We start from the raw sequence: 18,635 nt of genomic DNA, 5'->3' as shown, positions 1-18,635 counted from the left end.
TCTCTTAACATAGTATAACATGGTATAACCTGCACTCAGTCTTTTTTCCCCAAGTTAAATTCTGCAACATATGCTTTTTCTGTGAATTATCCCACTTATTTCTTATAGCAGCTTGAAGGTGGAGGAAGGAGAAAAGTGTTTGGGATGGGATTGGTGTTGAAGGAAATAAAATATATGAGTATAAGATAGTCAAATTACATGAAAATTCAAGTAATGTTATTTAATTTAGGGTTGTGTACCAAACAAGATTTTGAGCTTTCTCAGTTGAAGTTGTATCTTTACCACCAAACTTTCATCTCAAAATCTCTTCTTTTAAAAATGAATAATTTTTAAATACTTGCTGGTCTTTTTTCTTTTTTCCTCAATAGTTCTTGAATGAATCAGTCTGAAACAGCTTTCTGTATTGGGTACCAAAGAATGTTTAAAAAAAGAAATTGCCATATGTTTTCTGTACTAGAAACTTCTGTTACTGGTGACTTTAGTGCTACTGAATATGAAAATTCAAATTAATATAAAAAACAGAAGGCAACATTCATAATTTTATGTTGATAGCAAATCACTCATACTTGCACCTTGGATTCATCCTCAGGTAGGTAACAAAGAGCATCTCAATTTCATATACTTGCAGTACTGAAAAAGAGAAAAACCTGAAACATACTGAAAAATGTGGGGTTTTATTAAGTGTGTCAAAATTTGATCTCTTTTAGGCAAACATGGGGCTGCTTCTGTGAGCTGTTGGGGAAATTGAGAGAAAGTTTGCTTCTCTCCATATCTTAGGAAACATTGGCACCAAACTGGGCATAGAAGGGGTCACTTGAAACATTTGTGAGTCTGGCAGAGCAAAAACTTGAGCCTGGCTCTTTGCCACGGACCTGCTGAGTGCTCTGGCCAGTGATGTCTTCTGTGTCTTTTTCACACATTTTCATAAAACCTTTGGTTCCATTCTGCCGTGGAGTAAATATCAGTGCTTTATAAAGTGAAAAAATTTAATCCTTCCTTATTAAAAAATCAGAAATATAATAAGATACCTGTATCTATCTGCTTTGGACAGTAAGATTGATTGATTGATTCCTGGAAAAAGTAGAGTGCTGTTTTCAAGAAACAGGGAAAAAATAAATAGGGAAAAAATAAATAGGGATCCTAGCCCATCACATCTTTATGGTGAAATAGCATTACAAAGTGTTACAATAAAAGTTCTTTGTTGTAGTGCTACTAGGGCACAAATATTGTCTTGTGTTGAAAATCAAACAAGTTAGAATTAACCCACATAACACTAACGCCTCCTTGTCAAAATCAGGTAAGAAATTTGAGGGTAGGATTTGATTCCGAGTGGCAGCTCAACCATATGTACAAATAATAATGCAGTTTATGAACTGTGTTAGCAACAGTATCATGAAGACATTAAAAGTAAGGTTTTTTTGTGGGAGTTGCTATTGAGCATGTCAATGTTCATGTTTTCACATGACAGGTGGTTATTAACTGCTTTAAAAAGTGCAGGTTGAAGTCACATTTGGATGCTTTGCTTGTTTTTCTGAGAGAAAAGGTTTGCCAGAGCATGAGGACCCTCTTTTCTGGTTTCATGATAATGTGCTAAACAGGAAGCTGTATTTTTAAAGACAGCCTTAATTCCATCTCTAGAAGTATTTCCTCGTTTGTATCTTGCATCCAGTTGTGTCTCTTGTTGCTTTTGGCCCACAGGAAACCCAAATAAATACCGGAAGAGATCAGAGATGTGCATTAATTTTGAAGAAGCAATGTTAAGTTACACCCATATTTTTTCTGGCAGTGAGCCCTGTGAAAATAGCCACCCACAGAGATGATTAGTAGTCCTAACTTGGATAGTTTACTAAATAAAGAATTTAAAATAATCAAAATGGTGAAGTGTTCCATGGACAAGCTAATATACCTTTCTTAGGTCCTAAATCTTAAACCTGAATTATCATTGTTGGGTTTCAGAGGCAATGAAAACAAAGGGGTCTGAAACCGAGTGCCCAAGCTGAGGACACAAATGTACTTGAAACAGTGCCCTCAGCTGTCCATCTTTCAAATGATAACATGATTTCAGCAAATGTTGATTGGGGAACATTACTCATTACAATTTGAGTTTATTAAAAGTTTATTGTGCGTATTTCTGTGGCCAAATTCTCCAAATTGTTTTAAACAATTGTGGGAATTTTTTTTAAGTTCAGTCCTACCCAAGTGTGTGAAATTCAATGTTTTATGGAGAAATAAAAAGGAGTTTATTAACTGTTGGAATCAGCTGTAGTTTTCTGGTTGCTGCTGTGACTGTGTTTTACAGGAAGCTGTCATTTATTGCTCTCTGATGATTGTGAGAGACTGATCCAGTCAGTATATGGGTAATTGATTTCTCCCACTGCTGCTGTCACTATACTTCTCTACACTTCTTTGTTAATCTCATTTAACATTTTCTCATAATTATCATATTCATGATCAAAATACACAAGTTTTGCATTTCTAACAATAAAATGTGGGATTTGCACCCAGAAAGTTTTGGGGGTTTTTTTGTAATATTCTTGTAGTGTTATGCTTTGCATTATTTTTCATATCTCCACCTGATTGCCTGACTTTTTTTTGACTTCTGTAAAACTGGGGACAGGCAACAGTGAACTGCCAGGAAATGCACCATGGAGAACCTAGTTTTCTGTCTAGCAAGAAGTTCTGGGATCTAATGACACACATCTAATCAATGACACACATCCTTGTGTCATTGTTACCAACATCGGTCAGCACTGCTGTCTCTTTCCCTGGACACTCAAACTATCCAACTGTGTAAGGGTGGGGGGTCGTCCTTTTCACTCAGCAGGAAGGTCCCCTTAGACATCTCTTTCCTACAGTAGAATCCCACACTGCCATCATCTGCTTCTTTCTATCCTTTGAGATCCTGCTGTCACTGTGAGGAGCCGCTGTGTTACCATCTAAAAAACAGGGACTGGTTGAATTGTCCTTCTTCCCTTGTGTGTCTGTCCACGCCCAGGACACCTCCTTGTCTGAGGTCCTTGGCAGGAGCAGAGAGACAAACTGAAAACCTCAGTCATACTGCCCTCACCTACCTGATATTCGCCCCTTTCGAGCAAAACTTCATTCTAAGCACTTTTAGGTCATCCTGGTCTCTTATTAATAATTCTGTATAACACTTTCTAAGTGTTCTGTTTTTTTTTTCCCATAAGTGAAAGCAGGGTCCCATTTAGAAGCGTACAAAGGTCCCATTTAAAAGTTTACAAATATATCTGATGAATGTTACTGTGTTGTGTTGGGTAGGTGAGCTGACAGTGAGACAGACCTGTCACAATTAATTTTGACATTGCCAGCATTTAGTTTAGCAGCAGTGTTGTTTAACATACCAGGTTTTTATTCATAACATTCATATTGAAATTTCCTAAAAGAGCAACTCAATGTAATTTTTTTGAATCCTAACCTAAGTACTTGTCCTTTTTAAAGGCATTTCTACAGTGGGAGCCACAACGATCCAGGAGGAAAATGCTCTTAATACAGATACGGATTTTGTTCAGGCTGAAAGTGCTGTTGAAGCAAAGGAAAGCTTTCATCCAAAGGACCAAAAGCAAACATTGCAGTCTCTTTTCTCTTTGCTCCGTGAAGAGGTTGAGCAGATGGATTCAAAGATACTGCCCCTGTGTCTCCATCAGGTACTTTCTATGATTTTGGTTAACTGCACACAATTTTTCTTTTATTTGAAACCTTTGTTCATTAGGAAATAGATGCATAAATGCAATTTATACCAATACTCATATCTGGGCAGGACACTTTGATGCATATCAGGTGGTCAAGGCAAATATCTCTTCTAACATCTTCTAATGTTTCCTAAATTATAAATTGCCTTGTAAATATATTCTGTAGTTAAAGGAAACTCTTAAGGATGGGTTTCTAACTGCCCAAATGGTGAAATTAGTTTGGCAGGAAGATTTAGCAAAATCACTCTTTAATCTACCTTGAATAAAGTTTGTAAGACCCTGGTATAGTTACAGAACAGCAGATACATAAATAAAAATTTAAGTCTGGAATTGTTTTTACTGCTGCAGACATCTTTCTACCATAAATTTTATGCATGAATATTAAGATTCAAGGTTTTCTTAGTGTATACCTTTATATTAACACAGTTGCAACACCTGCAAGACCAAAGGAAAAACTGTGGTTTGAAAAGCAATCTTTCTTACAAACTGTCCAATATGTTCCTTTTTTTTTCCTGGAGGTTTTGATGCAGAAGGAATATGTGGATAGAACTTGATGCAGTATTAATGTACAGTTGTTGTTTAGTTATCTCAGACTAACAGCAGACTAGAAGACCTTTTGCTTGGCTGTGATGTCTAATATGGGTCACATGTAGATACTATACCTGGTTTGACTTAGCTGCATTGTCTTTATTTTGGAAGATGTTTTGAATTTCTAAACTGCAATGACATTCATGCATTCTTCTTTGATACAAATCAGCAATTTTATGGGAGAAAGAGGTGTCACTTAGGATTGCACATTATAGGTAGTCTACATTGGACACAGAATTTTAAATTATTTTTTCTAATCTGTGCTTGAGCGAAGATATTTGATACTGTTCCTTAACTTATGAGAAGCTTAGCTTTAGGGTTAACAATTTGTGCTTTTAGCCTCATCCAATATGGTGGTTTTTCACAAGTCAGTACAAAGGTCATTTTTGGAAAACAAGGTAGGGCAAAAACTTAAAATGCTTTACAAATATCAAGGGGATCAATTGCACATGATGGAGGTGAAATGTCTTGCTTTTTAGATGAGGAAGCCAAACCCTGAGGGGAAGAAGTTTTTGAAACTCATACAGGATCTGTGACAGAACTGAGAACAATATCTGCATATTCAGATTGAAATATGTACTTGAACACTATCTCTTTTTCCTAAAAATTCTCAAGCATTTTGAATGGAGTGTTTGAAAGAATGTTAATGGAACTTACAAGGCTCATAACCTGTTTTTAATAGAGGATGGAATGGGGGAGGATTTTAAGTTTAGTGATTTTAAGTTTATTTCCTGTAAAGTGAGTCTGTCAAGAATTTTTTCCCTTTCTAGTGAATTAACCTGTCATCTTCAGACTTTTTTTTTTTCAGATTGCTAATACAGCCTGACAGTAACATTAAACCTAGTCTATCAAATACTCTTCTACAACATTGTTTTTCTATTCTCTATGACAAAATTCAGTGTAAAATCAAGAGCTGTGTCAGATGTTCTGGAGTATTAACAGTCCATGATGTTTGTGGGAAGCCTGTATTGAATACTTAAAGACTGTTGGGTAATAGAGGTTGTTCTAAGAAGCACCTTCTAATTAAAATAGGATGTATTTTTTTTTTTTTTCCTGTCTTGAATGGGATTAATTTGATTTGTTTAGGACTTGTTACAGAATCTAAGAGGTATTTTTATATAGAACATAGGTAGAACCTTTGACAGCTCAAAAAATTCTTAGGATGCTATTGTGGGTAGCAGACAAAACGCGCAGATAAAGAACATTAAAAGTCACAAAATTGGCTTTTGAAGGTACCAAGCTCGGAATGGTCTGGTGGTTAGCAGTCAGGCTGAGAGCCAGGAAATACAATTTGTAATCCAGACTCCTCTGTCAAGTTGCTGTCTTTTTTGAGCAATCATCTTCAGACTTCTGCAAAAGTGCTTATTTAAGCCCTCCATATCATGACTACTTAAATCAGTTCCAAAGACCTTGAGACTGAATTTTTGTCCCACAGAAATCATTGGGGAATCATCTATGAGGTGCCTCAGCCTGACTGTTCTGGTGTCAGCATACCTGAAGTCTTGGACACATTTTGCCAGCTCTGCCCTTGCCTCCCCATGCCTGGCACGCAGGAAAGCTGCCAAAATTTGCTGTCCCTAAGGACTGATTGCTTGTAAGGGTCACTGGTAGGGTAGAGCTCTGTGGAATACTTCTGAGGTTTATATTTTTTGTGTTTCATCACATTTACAAACAAAGATGTCAGTATTCCTCAGCTTTTTAGGAAAGCCTGCACAGTTCTGTAACAAGCACAAATAAGTTATTGTTGCAATTCTCAAATATTTTTTGTTTACAGGAAGACAAAAGATTGTTCTTTTCTCATCAGTCAGGAAACCTCCATTTCTGTTTTAAAACATTGCAATGTAATGCTCAGGAGAGAGCAGCAATGATCTTAATTTGATCAAACATAAGGAAACATTGGTCAGGCACAGAATTCAAACTTTTGAACTGGTGTCAGTAAAAATTGTACTTCTGTTGTAGATCATTTTAAAGCTTTCTATTAAGATAACTAAAAATGTTTCTGAAATAATTTTTATAGTTGTAGGAACTTAAAACCCTACTAAGTTTTTTTTTTGTTTTTTGTGTAATTCTGTAAATTACACAAAATCAAATCTGTTTTGTGTGAGAGGATTTAATATTTCTGTGGTATTTGATACTCTTTTAAAACCTTTTTCCTAGAATAGGAATACATGTATTTTGTCAGAACATTAATATATTACCCAAACTAAATAGGAACCTGCAAACTAGATGTTTCAAGCTATGATTAAAAGTTTATGTTACATCCTTACCACCTTCATGAGAATTATAGAATCTTACTTTTTTTTTCACTTTTGCAGATAGCTGAGACCTATTTTCAAGAGGAGGAATGTATCCTTTTACTTGCAGAAATTGTTGCACAGTATTAAAATAATGTGGTATGATAAAACATAAAAGTCCAATGCTTTGTTGTTAGCTCACATCTTGTGGGTCAGGGTTAGAAAGAAGTGAACAACCATAATTCACCCATGAGTGAACACACAGTATGGTAGCAAATCCTCCTTAATCAAACAACTGGATTGTGAGCTAAGGGATAAATTCACTTCCAACAGCTGTACTGATGCAGTCATTAGTAGCTGGACATAAGCAAGGAAGTAAGAAAACATTTTCAAAGAACTTTTGTTTTTATAGGATAACTTCTATTCTAAATATTAGTAACTGGGAAAATGTCCATTTTACAGATAGAGTATGTATTATATCAAATACAGTACTTACAGTATGATAAAATTATCACAACAGTTGATTAGAATATGTACTAAAAATGTCTAGTTTGGAATAAAAATACCAAACACCTGGAGCTGAGATCAGCAACCTGCAAACAATAGCAAAATGGTGTTTGATGAATGCTAATCAGTCAAAATCCTGTCAAGTTAGTCTGAGAAATTGTTGTAGGAGAATATGGGTAACTGCTTCTGGGAACAGCTTAACAGTCCAGTTTGTTTTGATTTGTTCCTAGGTAATGCAAGTAAGTTTGGTCAAAAAGTTGTAATAGTTGAGCTACTGATAATTATTCTGATATATTTCAATAATTGTGTGAGAGAGTAATAACATTAAACCTCAAAGTTAAGTCAGAATTTCAGAAAAGGTGGACTGGGATTTCCTCTTTGCTTCAAAGTGAAAATGATTAGATTATAAAAAGAAAATGCCAGTGGTAAGCCCTTAAGGTATATGTGATTCACTATGATGCATCATATATTAGAGAATTTGTGCATAGTGATTATTTCTTTATTATGTAATTTGTACAAACAAAATACAGCAAATAGGTAATTGTGTAGGCTAAGTAACAAGGCATAAGAAACCTAGACAAATTATGTTAGCCTGTAGGTAAAACCAGAGAGCTAACAGTTGCAATGTTATAAAAGCAACATATACAACAAAATATCCATCACTGTTGTAGAGGACTGCACTTTTGTTTTGGTCCTCCTCATTCAAAAGGGTCCATCAGAAAATGTGAATTGCACAGCACAAATTAAAGTCATGGAAAAATTCTGTAGTAAGTTATGATGCAGGGGGGGATACAGTAAATTTAAAATATAAATGGCATGGTAGAAACAGTTCCTCTTTCATTGGAGCTGCTTTAATTGAAAGGCATTCTGTTTAAAGCTGATCAAAGGAAATATTTTTTAATGCAATGTACACCTGATGTGTGGAATTCAACACCACTATATAATACATATTTATGAAGGATATCTCCACTGTACCTCCAGCCATCAGTTTCCTGAGGTTAATAAAGAACTTACTTGATCATGTTGCACTGTATTAATTATCCATGACAGACATTTTAATTCATCCAGTGTGGAATCTCATATTAAAAATAATTCAGGGTTTGTTGCTGTGATCCTCTAAGGCTCTCTCTGTGATCTGTAATTCTGTTTCTAATAACAGATTTCCTGAAGACAGGGAATATTCTTTCCATTAATATTGCTGTTCATAAGCCATGCTGTTGCATGAGGCTAACCAGAATAACAAGTACTGGTTGTGTTTTTCTAATAATTACTCCAGTGTTTTAATTAGCATTAATAATGGAAAGTGGGTTTTCTGTATTACTAAGAGCCTCATTCACTTCTATCCTCATTGTATTGTAGAATTACATTTCAAATAGCTGGTAAAAGAGCTTCAAACAGCACAACTAACAACTCAGGCTTAGTGGAGCTAGCATTATCCTGACTATTGTAAAATATGTGACTATCAGTGTAACTTTGTGAATATATTGATAACCCTAAGGAAGGGGAAAGAGTTCTTCATGTAGAAGAAAAGTGAGCAGACTCTTGAGGAAAACAAAAGGTAAACTTAGCAGCCCAACAGTGTTGTATATAATGGTTGAAAAGAGGGCAGGTATTTTTCATAAGTTGAAGTTGGATCAGTTGTTTTAATACTGTCTCCAGCTGGTCAGTAGAAAGGAGTCGTATTTTCAGTTAGTCATGGTTATTGGCATGTATTTGTACTTCTTGCGGGATATGTGCTGATATTTGTTTTGCTTGTCATTTCCCAGAGATTTCATATTTTTGGTAAAGTTATCGGCATAATGATATTTCAGTCATTTCTTTTCAAGAAAAATCTTTTGTTGTGCTTCAGGCACATGGGAAGAGGTACCTGCTGAAAAGAATAGGATTTTCATTTTTGAATGTTTCTCAACTCATTTTACTTCTTGCCTGCCATTTTCATGTCTGCTATTTTTTCTTTCTTGCAAAGAAATTGGGTTGCTAGCCCTTTTTCACTTTGATTCACTTATTTCAAATTTCAAGTGTGTAATTACTTCCCTTTCAAACATGATATCAATTATAAGTAAGTTATACCTTGTCCACATATGTGTGCATTTGCCTTTAACCTTTCATTCAGATGAGAAGGCCATGAAGTTCATTCAGCTTGAACGACTTTATCATGAGCAGCTGCTTGCAAATCTTTCTTCCATACAGGAGCAGTGGGGTGAGTACCAGCTAAACTAATATGGAAGAAGAAAGACTTTAGTTTCTATTTCTAAATAATAGAGTTACATTTCCAGGCTAAAAATGTTACATAGCAAAAGTGGCATTGATATCAGAATTTCTCTGAGCTTGTTATAAGAAGAGTATTCATGCTTTGGAATTTTTTGCACACATTTAATTATAAATGTAGAAATAGTTTGTAGTTCTTTATTCTGTTAATCAAGATTCTGATCCACAGCTGTTTCAAGGTCATTTTTGTGTTAGGATTGGTGAGTGTGATGGATGTGGTGAAAATAAAGTGTCTTCTGAAAGAATAGGATGCTGTTCTACATAGTCTGAAACGAGACTGTAGAACATACACAGAAAAGTTGTCAATATTTCTCCATTAATTAGTTTCACCTACTTGTATTATGTTAAGCTACTTTTATAGTATCTTGAGTAAAAATTATTTTGATTTAATGTAGAAAGAAAATGGAAAACAGCAGTTCCCAGTCCAGTTACAACACTGAGGAATTCAGATAAAGAGCTGAGTGGCCAAGAACTGGAAAAGCTTACTAGAGTTTGCTCTTCACATCAACAGTGAGTATAAGAAAGTATTATTACTCCTCAAACTAATATGTTACTGCAGGTGTTGTCTCCTTGCCATTATGGGCGTTCTGAAATAATAAAAAATAAAAGTTGCATCGCTGACTTGAATTTGGTTATGAAGTGGTGGTTCCTTCTGATATGTAACTAAAATATTTTTACCATCAGTTTTCACATTTTTAAATATTGTTTGAGGAACTCATGAAGACTAAATCTGAATTCGTTTTAGCAAATCATCAGTTTTCCAGAACAGGAGTTTTGAGTTATTTCAACCAAAGGAAAAACTGAATACTGTTAATTTAGGAAGAGAGAGACTGTAGAACTAATGATGGTATTCCTGTTTAATACCTATTGGTTTAATCATTGTTTCAAAATGCAAATGTCCAGTGTCTCACACTTCAGCACCCATACCTGCGCTATAGGATTTTATTCCCAAATTTCCACATTTTAGGACAATTTCTTAATGCTTAAAGTAGTTCTTGTTACCTTCTATTAATTTCATATTGGTTGCATTTACATGAAGCAGTGATTCTGTACTTTCCTAGCACAACAGTGTTCTGAACAGTGAAATCTCAGTTGGTAGCTGCTTTGCCTGATCCACCAGCCTCCTGAATCAGTGCATCACAGTACAACAAACTTGTGCCTAGGGTGCTTTTCTGGGTAGTAACACATATGGGATTGTACCCATCAGGTAGGAGGAGATCTGTTCCTTCATGGGTGAATATCCTACTGTCCAGACATTGATTTTAATGCACAGATGGAAAAAATCATACGAGCTGCCAGTGAAAAATGATCAGCCAACAGCAATAAGAAACTAACTGCATTCAAAGGCTGTCACAGGCGAGATGTCTCAATTAGATGGGGAGAGAGAACTTTCTCTAGTACATTTGCATTGGCTTAGTCAGTCTGATATAACAAAAGCCAAACTGCTCATAAAGAGTAGTGATTTGGTTATCAATTTTTTTTTCTTCTGAGTGATGGTAGCAAAGTTTGAAAACATGGCGACTGATTGCCAGAATCCATGCAGGGATTTTTCACATGTATTCTGAATGCCTTTGGGAGGGAGCCCCTGGAAAGGTATTCCTGCATTCCCACAGGGAGAGGGGGCAGGTGTGGCACTGGAGCTGCAGGTTTGCAGCTGCAGTGAGCGCCTGCGGCTGCCCCAGCCCTCATTGCCTGCACAGGAGCTTGTGAGCCCACTGAAGGGCTGAGCTCTGCTGTGATTTATGTGCTGCAACGAGCAGCACCTCCCTGCTCTCACCTGGGTTGTCACTTTGCTGAGAATAACTCTGCTTTCTTCTTCATTTCAGTTTTGAAATGTCATTCCCTGTTCTGAGAAACCCTGCAATTTGATAAAAATTAAGGCTTGTGTTCATTCCTGTGATCAGTGCTCTGTATGTAATACTATTACTCTTTCAGACTCTCAAGGCAAAAGGCTATTTGCTTTTATTTTTTCATATAGGGTTTTTCCTAAGCTTTAAACTAATTTTACTTTTTAATTGAAATTACACTTTAATTTTTAATGAATAGCATGCAGGTCTTGGAAAATGTGAGCATTCTGCTTTTTTAATTGAAAGTAATGTAAATTTTTCTCATACTCAAGTTTTACAGCTACATACTGGACATGTTTGCTCTTTAAAGATAGTTTTGAGTGTCCTTTATTTGAATTTTACATGGTAAAATTTTAAAGGCAATGTAACTTTTTGAAGTTTTGGTTAGAGAATATGAGCATCCCTTGTCTCTCCAATTTTTTTTCAGTAGCTTTAAATAAAACGCTTCACATTTTATCTTCATTGCTGTATGAAAGACTGTAAGACAGATTGTGTGTGATAGATCACATTGTGCATGAATCTGTATCCAGCTGGCAAAGTCCACACTGACTGTGAGCAGCGTTGATTCACCTGTGAATCTGAATGGGGTCAGTGGGAGCTGCTGTGCCTTACAGAAACCAGAAAATGTCCCGGTCTGTGGAGAGGGAAATACAGTTTTTAGGGAGGGCATTTCGTTCCTCAATCCCTTTTATAATGATCCCTATTTTTAAATATTAGTAGATATCAAGTTCTTGTATGATTTTTAATGTTGGTAGAGTTTCTTCTGAGCATAACCTTTTACAAGAATGTACATTGCTTGATATGTTGCAGTAAATTTTCTTCTGACTGCTTTCTCAGTTAGGTGGAACAATGTTAGGGCTAATTGGTCTTCTGATGATACTCATGCAAGTACAGATCTGTGCCTGAAGGTATGCTAGCAGGCTGACACTTTCAGTGGAAGAAAAGTTCTGTGCTAATTTTAGAGCAGAGCAAAAGTTTCTAAGATTTCACTTACATTTATCATGAAGAATGTTGCCACTAGATTGTTTAATTTATTCTTTTTTTCTTTATTGCTGCAGGCCACAGGCATCCAGAAGTAAGGTAGGCAGCTGTTTAATTGAATTCTTCTTTGTCAAAAGTTGGTAATAAATATATTTTAAATATTAGATAAAATCTTTCAAGTTTAGAAGCTTTTTGAAGTTTGAATGTCTCAAAAAGCCACGGCATTCCTGTTTAATTTCAAAAATTACAGGTAATACTGTCATATTTTACAGCTAGTAGCTGCAGAAAATACATGGGAAAGCAGTTCTTTACCTCAGTTAATGGAATCCAGAACTTCAAAGGAAAGAGAAGCTACTGCTTTTAAATCAGGTATGTGTATATGAATGTACATTTGTTTTAAATATTACACTGTAAAGACATATTCCTATAAATAAAATTAAACTATTTCATTTGAAACTGCAGCATTTGGTGGATCTCTACAAATGCACAAATGGATGATTTTTTTTTCTCAGCACAATGGATAAATGCAATTTTAATTTGTCATCGATATTAATAGTTGTAAAGTAATTCTAGCCTCCATCAAAAAAAAGTCTTAAATGTGCATACTTTATATTAGCTTATGTAAGCTAATTGTATAAAAAAAATTGTATGAAACTAGAGATAAGATGCATAATTTGTATGTGTACAAATATATACTAGGTAATCAACCTGATGACATTCTGAGGTGTGGCAATGGAGTATGGTTAACAATATTAATAACTGTTTTAAGTTACATGCCGTGTACTGATGTTGAGATACATTTTTCTGAAGCAACACAAAAAATGATGCCTTTGGGAGGTCTTGAAGAGAAAAATATTCAGTTAATTGTTTTCAGTACATACTTTTATGTCATTTTCAGCCTCATTTTCCTTTTTCTGCCTTGGGGCAGTGGCCATTTTGTCTGAATCTTTGGGTTCTTATGAAACATCTACAAATTAATGAATTGTTAAAATGGAGACAGAGTGGGAAAGAATATTGGTAGACGACCAGGCTGTGCTTTTTCTCTCCTCTCTCTGAGCAAAAACTTTCTGGTATTTTGCCATATTCCAGTTGCCAAAATTGGCTTTAGCTAAGTACCTTCCCTCAAAAACAGCTGGAGTTCTTCAGAAGATGAGAACTGGTCTAAGTGATTCTAGGAGGTCCCTTTCAACCTAAACTGTCCTACAAGTGTGTATCAGCCAGGATGTTCAGGAGAATCAGAAATCAATGAAGATACAGAGTCACAGTTCTCTACACACGTGGATCCTCCTTATCTCCTGTTCTCTGCTTTTTTACCATGACCCCTATGCTGCCTTTTCTCCACTTCTATTACTGTCACCTAACTAAACATAAAGCATTAGAAACATGAAACAAACATGTTCTGCAGCTCAGACAGCAGATCAAAAGAACACAGGTGCTTTTTATTTTTGAATGGTTGGAAATTCCCATGGAAAAAAAATAGATTATTACAATTTTTCCTCTGATTTTGTTCCAAGTGGAAACGAAAGCTTTCTGGAGAGCAGAATTTCTGAACATTTGAACATTCTGCATTCAGGAGCATTTTGTTTCAATGTTGAAATACTCTAGTACAACATCTTGATGTAATGTGGAAGTAATTAATGGTGTAAATGGATCTTTTCCTGCCTTTATCTTAATGTAAATCTTGTCAAAATACCATCAAAATCTTTGGAGTCCTGTGCAATGTTGGTAAATTGATAAAGCTATGTCATCCAATAAAAAGCAGTTCTGCTGAGAAATTTTCAGCAGAGCAAAGTACTTCCAACACAAAGATAGGAATATTTCCATCCTGTCTCGAGTGCTTTCTTGAGGAAGCAGTGAATTCTCTCCCTGGTGAGTGTGAGCAGCTGTTCAGGCAGCATGTGGTCATTAGCTGCTGCTGCCCTTCAGTGTCAGTGCATCCCCCCATGTGCCTGGGGATGAATGGCTTTGGTTGCAGTCAGAAGGATTTGGGTAGGGAAGGCAGCAGTGTGAACCAGTACAGAAATTTGACAAAAGTGATTCATAATCTGAAATACCATTCGGATAACAAGCTGTGCCTGAGTGGTCCAGCTCAGGACTAGAAACAATATGACCATTTGGGACTGGTTTTTGATTTTGCCTGAACCCCAGCAGAATCCTATATTACAATGAACATACAGTTTCTAATATTTAACCTTTTCAGCAGTAGCCTAAATGCATGGGCCTTCTCACCGAAAACTTGGAATGCTTGACTTCTGCTTTTTAGGTGGTTTTTTTTTCCTCTACCAAAAAAAAAGAAACATGAAATGAAAAATGAGAAGTAAGCATGTAAAGTTTTACTTTTCTTATGCATTTATCCACCAAACCACAGGAAGAACTGCTTAACTCATTTAGCTGCTTGTAGTAGAAGTCTGGCTTTACAGTAAGACAGGAAAAAGAAACTGTCACGTATTTTGAGAACTGGCCTTCATATGGATCCATATATAATAAGAATTTATGTAGCAATTATCAATAAGAATATGTAAAATGCATTGTAGCAATATCTGTATTACACTGTAGAGATTGTTGCACTGCACTATAGTAGTATCTTTGAAGTAAAATCAAACTTGCCTGGTAATCTGAGGCAAAAGTTACTCCCATTGATCTGCTAAGGTATATGGGAACATAGTTTGAGCCTCTGTAGGCAGTTGATCCTAAGAATTCACAATTCCTCTCTCCTGGGGCTGCAGCGGCTGACAGCTTTATAAGAAGTCATCCAGTCAGGATTCCTGGGGCAGTACCTAATTAGATTTCTGCCCTTCTGAGCAAGGGTTGTGAATGGTCTGTTCTATTAAATTTTACTTTCTGGCAGATTTTCACTCTGAATCTACCAACAGAGAGAATTTGGCCCTTAATACTATCTGTATATATAAAGATGAGATTTGATACATCCTTTTCCCATTAATTTCTTCAGCTTCTGACTGAAAGCAGAAACTTAATAGCCTTTAGTGTTAACTAAAGTTAAATTAATGTGTTTCATGAAAACCTTCCTAATGAGACACTGAATTTAACAAAACTCTTAGCATAAGTTTGCAGTGTGTACATGTAGTTTAGACTCATTTCCAGGATGGGGAGGAAGTCTTTATACCCTGTTTTCTGTTAGGTTCTATGGGATTTGTTTTTTAATTGAGAAGGATGAAGGTGGAGAAGTGTGAATTCTCCATTGGTGGTAGATGACTGTGGACCAATATTCTGTCTGCTAGGCTGTCCTGGATTAGCAGGACAAAGTGGTGCCTACAGGTTCCTGTGATGAGCAAACCAAGTGTCAATTCTAATGCAACTCTGTCAAGGGGAGAAGAAACCGTTTTTTTAAATTAGCATCGGTGCTTTTGTTGCTAAAAAATTTTCTGTAGACACTTTGCTGTATCTCTGTCAGTCAGGCAAAAATTACTGCTCCTGGTGGGTATGTCTTCAATTAACTTAGTGTAGGGAAAGGCATCTTCTTTAATTAAGTCTTCAAGTATTTGTCTTAACTTGCCCTTAGTCTGTAGGGGGCATGGGTTTCCTGAAGTAGTTGTAAATATTGAACACTGCTGAAAACTTGATGTGAATGATTATTGCATCCCAGTTCTTGTACATCTGTGGTTACATAACAGTACTGGGATCACTTATTACTTTCTTAGGAACAGTGCCCTGAGCTCAAGGGACACCTTTCACAGTAAAGAATCGGATTCAATTTCCGATTCCATTTAATCTTTGTTGCAGGTGGGGCTGCCAACAAAGATGCCTGTTGTAATGTGGATGTATCCACTAGGAAAAATTGACAGATGGTAACAAAATCTTGTACCAATAATCCAGGCTGTGTTTGAGCTCATGACCTGTATGTGAAGGGCTTAGTATCCCATTACAAATCCCATGAGCTGTCTACTCATCTGTGTCTAATTTTTAAAAAGTCCCTATCTCACACCTATTCTTTCAGTGTTTTACTGAAGTTAGGTTCCCTGTGCTCTTTCTTTCTGTTAATGTCATTCTGATTTTTTTCCCACATTTTGATTTGCTTGGATATTCTCTTTTTCAATTTTCAAGTCTGTCTTTTCCGTGCTGCCTTGCATTTCATTATCCATTAAAAGGGGTATGGTTTGGAATTTAATAAAATTGTTCAGTACAGTGAATTAGTGCAAACATTTGTTTTTATGAATGTGACTATTTTGTCAACAAGTTCAGGAAAATGCTCACATTTTAAGAGAGGTTTTAACAGGTGAGGAAGAATAAAATTGGCATGGAGAACTCGGTTAAGAAGGGCATTGTTTGATATCTTTATTAATCTGTTCATAAGATCTTTCTGCTCTTCACTAGTACCAGAAAATGCAAGTAAGTATTTTAGAAAGTTCATTTGTTGATTGAAAATATTTCTGTTACTGCAACCGTAGTCCTCTTATAACAGTCTTAACATAGTTTTTATTAAAATATGGAATAAAAGGCAGTTTCTGTCCTAGGTAGCTTACTTTGATATTTTGATTCTTAACAACTCCTTTCTTTTTAAGCCTAAAAACAGTGTTTTGGCTTTCTTGTAATGATTAATACCTAATAATTTCATAGGTAATTTGGGCTAAGCATCTACTCCTTCATCAGCAGATCATGCCCACAGTAGGTGAATTCACAAGCTGTGTAGGACCCTTTGTGCGTCTCTGAAATTTCAGATAAGAAAAAATAATTTTCATATGTGTGTAAATATGAATACAGAAATAAGTTGCATCAAATTGCATTTTTAATATGTAAACTTAGTGATCCAAAAAGCAGCATCTTTTTATGCTGTCCATTTATGGGAAATGTAATTTCTATTTAGTTTTGTGTTAACCAAAGGAGCTAGTGATCTGCAAATTTAACATTTATTAAATTAGTATGATTTCAACTTCTTTAATGGAAATGCAGATATCTCTCTAGGTGATAGATACACTGGCATCAAGGTACAGTTTTCTCTAATTAAGTGTATTTTCCTGAACTCCAGGACTCCATGAGATGACTCATGTTAAATATCCATTAGAAAAAAAGTGACTGTTCACAAAGATACTCACATATTGGGAGTAGCTTTTTTCAGAAGGACACTGAATCGTGTGCTTCATCTGCAAGAATGTGTACAAATACTTTTTTTTTTCCTGAACCAGGAGTCAGAGACTAATAATGAAAGTTATCCTGACTGGAGCATAAAATACCTGCCCTTTATGGGAGAGCATTTTGAAGCATTAGGTTACAATGTTATCAAATCACAGTATACTCTTTCCCCCCTGGGCTGAAGCTTTGAATCATTTAAAAACTCTGGAACTGTTTTTCCTATTGCACTTAGGTACTGAAACTTGTCCTGGCGTTGCACCAAAGAAAGAAGATAAACAGCTGAGCGCTGTTTGCCCCGGTGAAAACAAAACTGGGAGACAGACAGAGGCAGCAAGTCTTCGGGTAGCTGCAGGAAAGGACCACATGGAGGAGCAGCACTGCAGGGCTGAGTCAACGCTGGAGCCACACACCCAGTCCACAGGGACAGGGGGCAGGCCTTCCTCGGGCTGTTTATCATCTGGGGATGCTGCTGAAGATAACAGTCTGCAGCTGAGGGAAAGACAGCTCTCCAAGGATGCAGTGAAAATAGAAGGGGCTGGGGAGCCTGGAGTGAAACTCCCTCTTGAGCCAATGGTAGATGCTTTGGCTTTAACAGATGATGATTATATGCCTGCTGATTTGGTTCCTTCTGACAAAGATGTGCCAGCTGATAGAAGTCTGCTCAGATCAAAACATGCTGCTGGGTCTTTAGAAATTCCTAGCGGCCAGCTTGGAAACAGTGATTTAAAGCAGCAACAGATACAGCCTGACGATGATGATGATGATGAACAGTCTTCATGGGACAGAACTGCCTCAGGTGAATGCTCTGGGTGTAATGAAGTGTCTGAGCATGAGAGTACTGCCCATTCACGGGTGTGCAAGGAAATGCAGAGAGCAGCAGGACAGGAGGAGAAGGTCAATAATGAACAAGAAGACTTATTTCTGAGATTTTTGAATGGTAACATAATAGACAGTGAAGAGTCTGCAGACTTAGCAAACCAAGAGGACTTTGACACTGTTCCAGATATTTCACCTGAACGAGCATCTTATAACTCCCTGGAAGCTTTATCACTAGATGACAGCTTTTCCTCTCTTGATGAACTTACAAGAAGGATAGAGATTACTGAGGTAAATATTGTAAATCCTATAAAATCTTTAATGTTTATCTCAGTTAAAATATTTTAGATGTTGCCAACTTAAAAATATCTTAAATATTCCTTTATGTATCACTTTTCCAAATCTGAAATCTATACATATTTAATTGTTCTGAGTTACTCAGAAAAAAGTTTCACTTTGCCTCTCTGTCTCCTTCTTGACCAGCAGTGCACTGTGTTTCAAAAATCAGATTGATATCTTATATATGAGTGTGATACCTGGGGGGGTTAATTTTTTTTTTATTCTGACAGAGACTGTTAAGAGATGGTCTCACAATT

General features: G+C 36.3%; 1 protein-coding gene across 4 annotated transcripts in view; it reads left to right on the top strand.

The window, feature by feature from the left end:
* CNST (consortin, connexin sorting protein) overlaps window positions 1-18,635 on the top strand; it is a 55,282-nt gene that overhangs the window by 17,347 nt on the left and 19,300 nt on the right. For all 4 annotated transcript variants that reach the window (XR_005952669.1, XM_041404484.1, XM_041404485.1 and 1 more), the window contains 7 exons: window positions 3,460-3,665; window positions 6,614-6,644; window positions 9,153-9,239; window positions 9,703-9,817; window positions 12,213-12,234; window positions 12,408-12,504; window positions 17,456-18,330. Coding sequence is in view for 3 of the 4 variants with exons in the window: in XM_041404484.1 (XP_041260418.1) it covers window positions 3,460-3,665; window positions 6,614-6,644; window positions 9,153-9,239; window positions 9,703-9,817; window positions 12,213-12,234; window positions 12,408-12,504; window positions 17,456-18,330 (1,433 nt within the window). In the remaining variant the exon portion in view is untranslated. The remainder of the gene's footprint in view (window positions 1-3,459; window positions 3,666-6,613; window positions 6,645-9,152; window positions 9,240-9,702; window positions 9,818-12,212; window positions 12,235-12,407; window positions 12,505-17,455; window positions 18,331-18,635) is intronic.

This window comes from Onychostruthus taczanowskii, unplaced genomic scaffold (genome assembly GCF_017590055.1).
Source record: "Onychostruthus taczanowskii isolate IOZ18803 unplaced genomic scaffold, ASM1759005v1 scaffold21, whole genome shotgun sequence".
Taxonomy (NCBI): domain Eukaryota; kingdom Metazoa; phylum Chordata; class Aves; order Passeriformes; family Passeridae; genus Onychostruthus; species Onychostruthus taczanowskii.
Note: the sequence above shows the minus strand (reverse complement) of the source record. Positions and strands in the feature narration are given on the sequence as shown.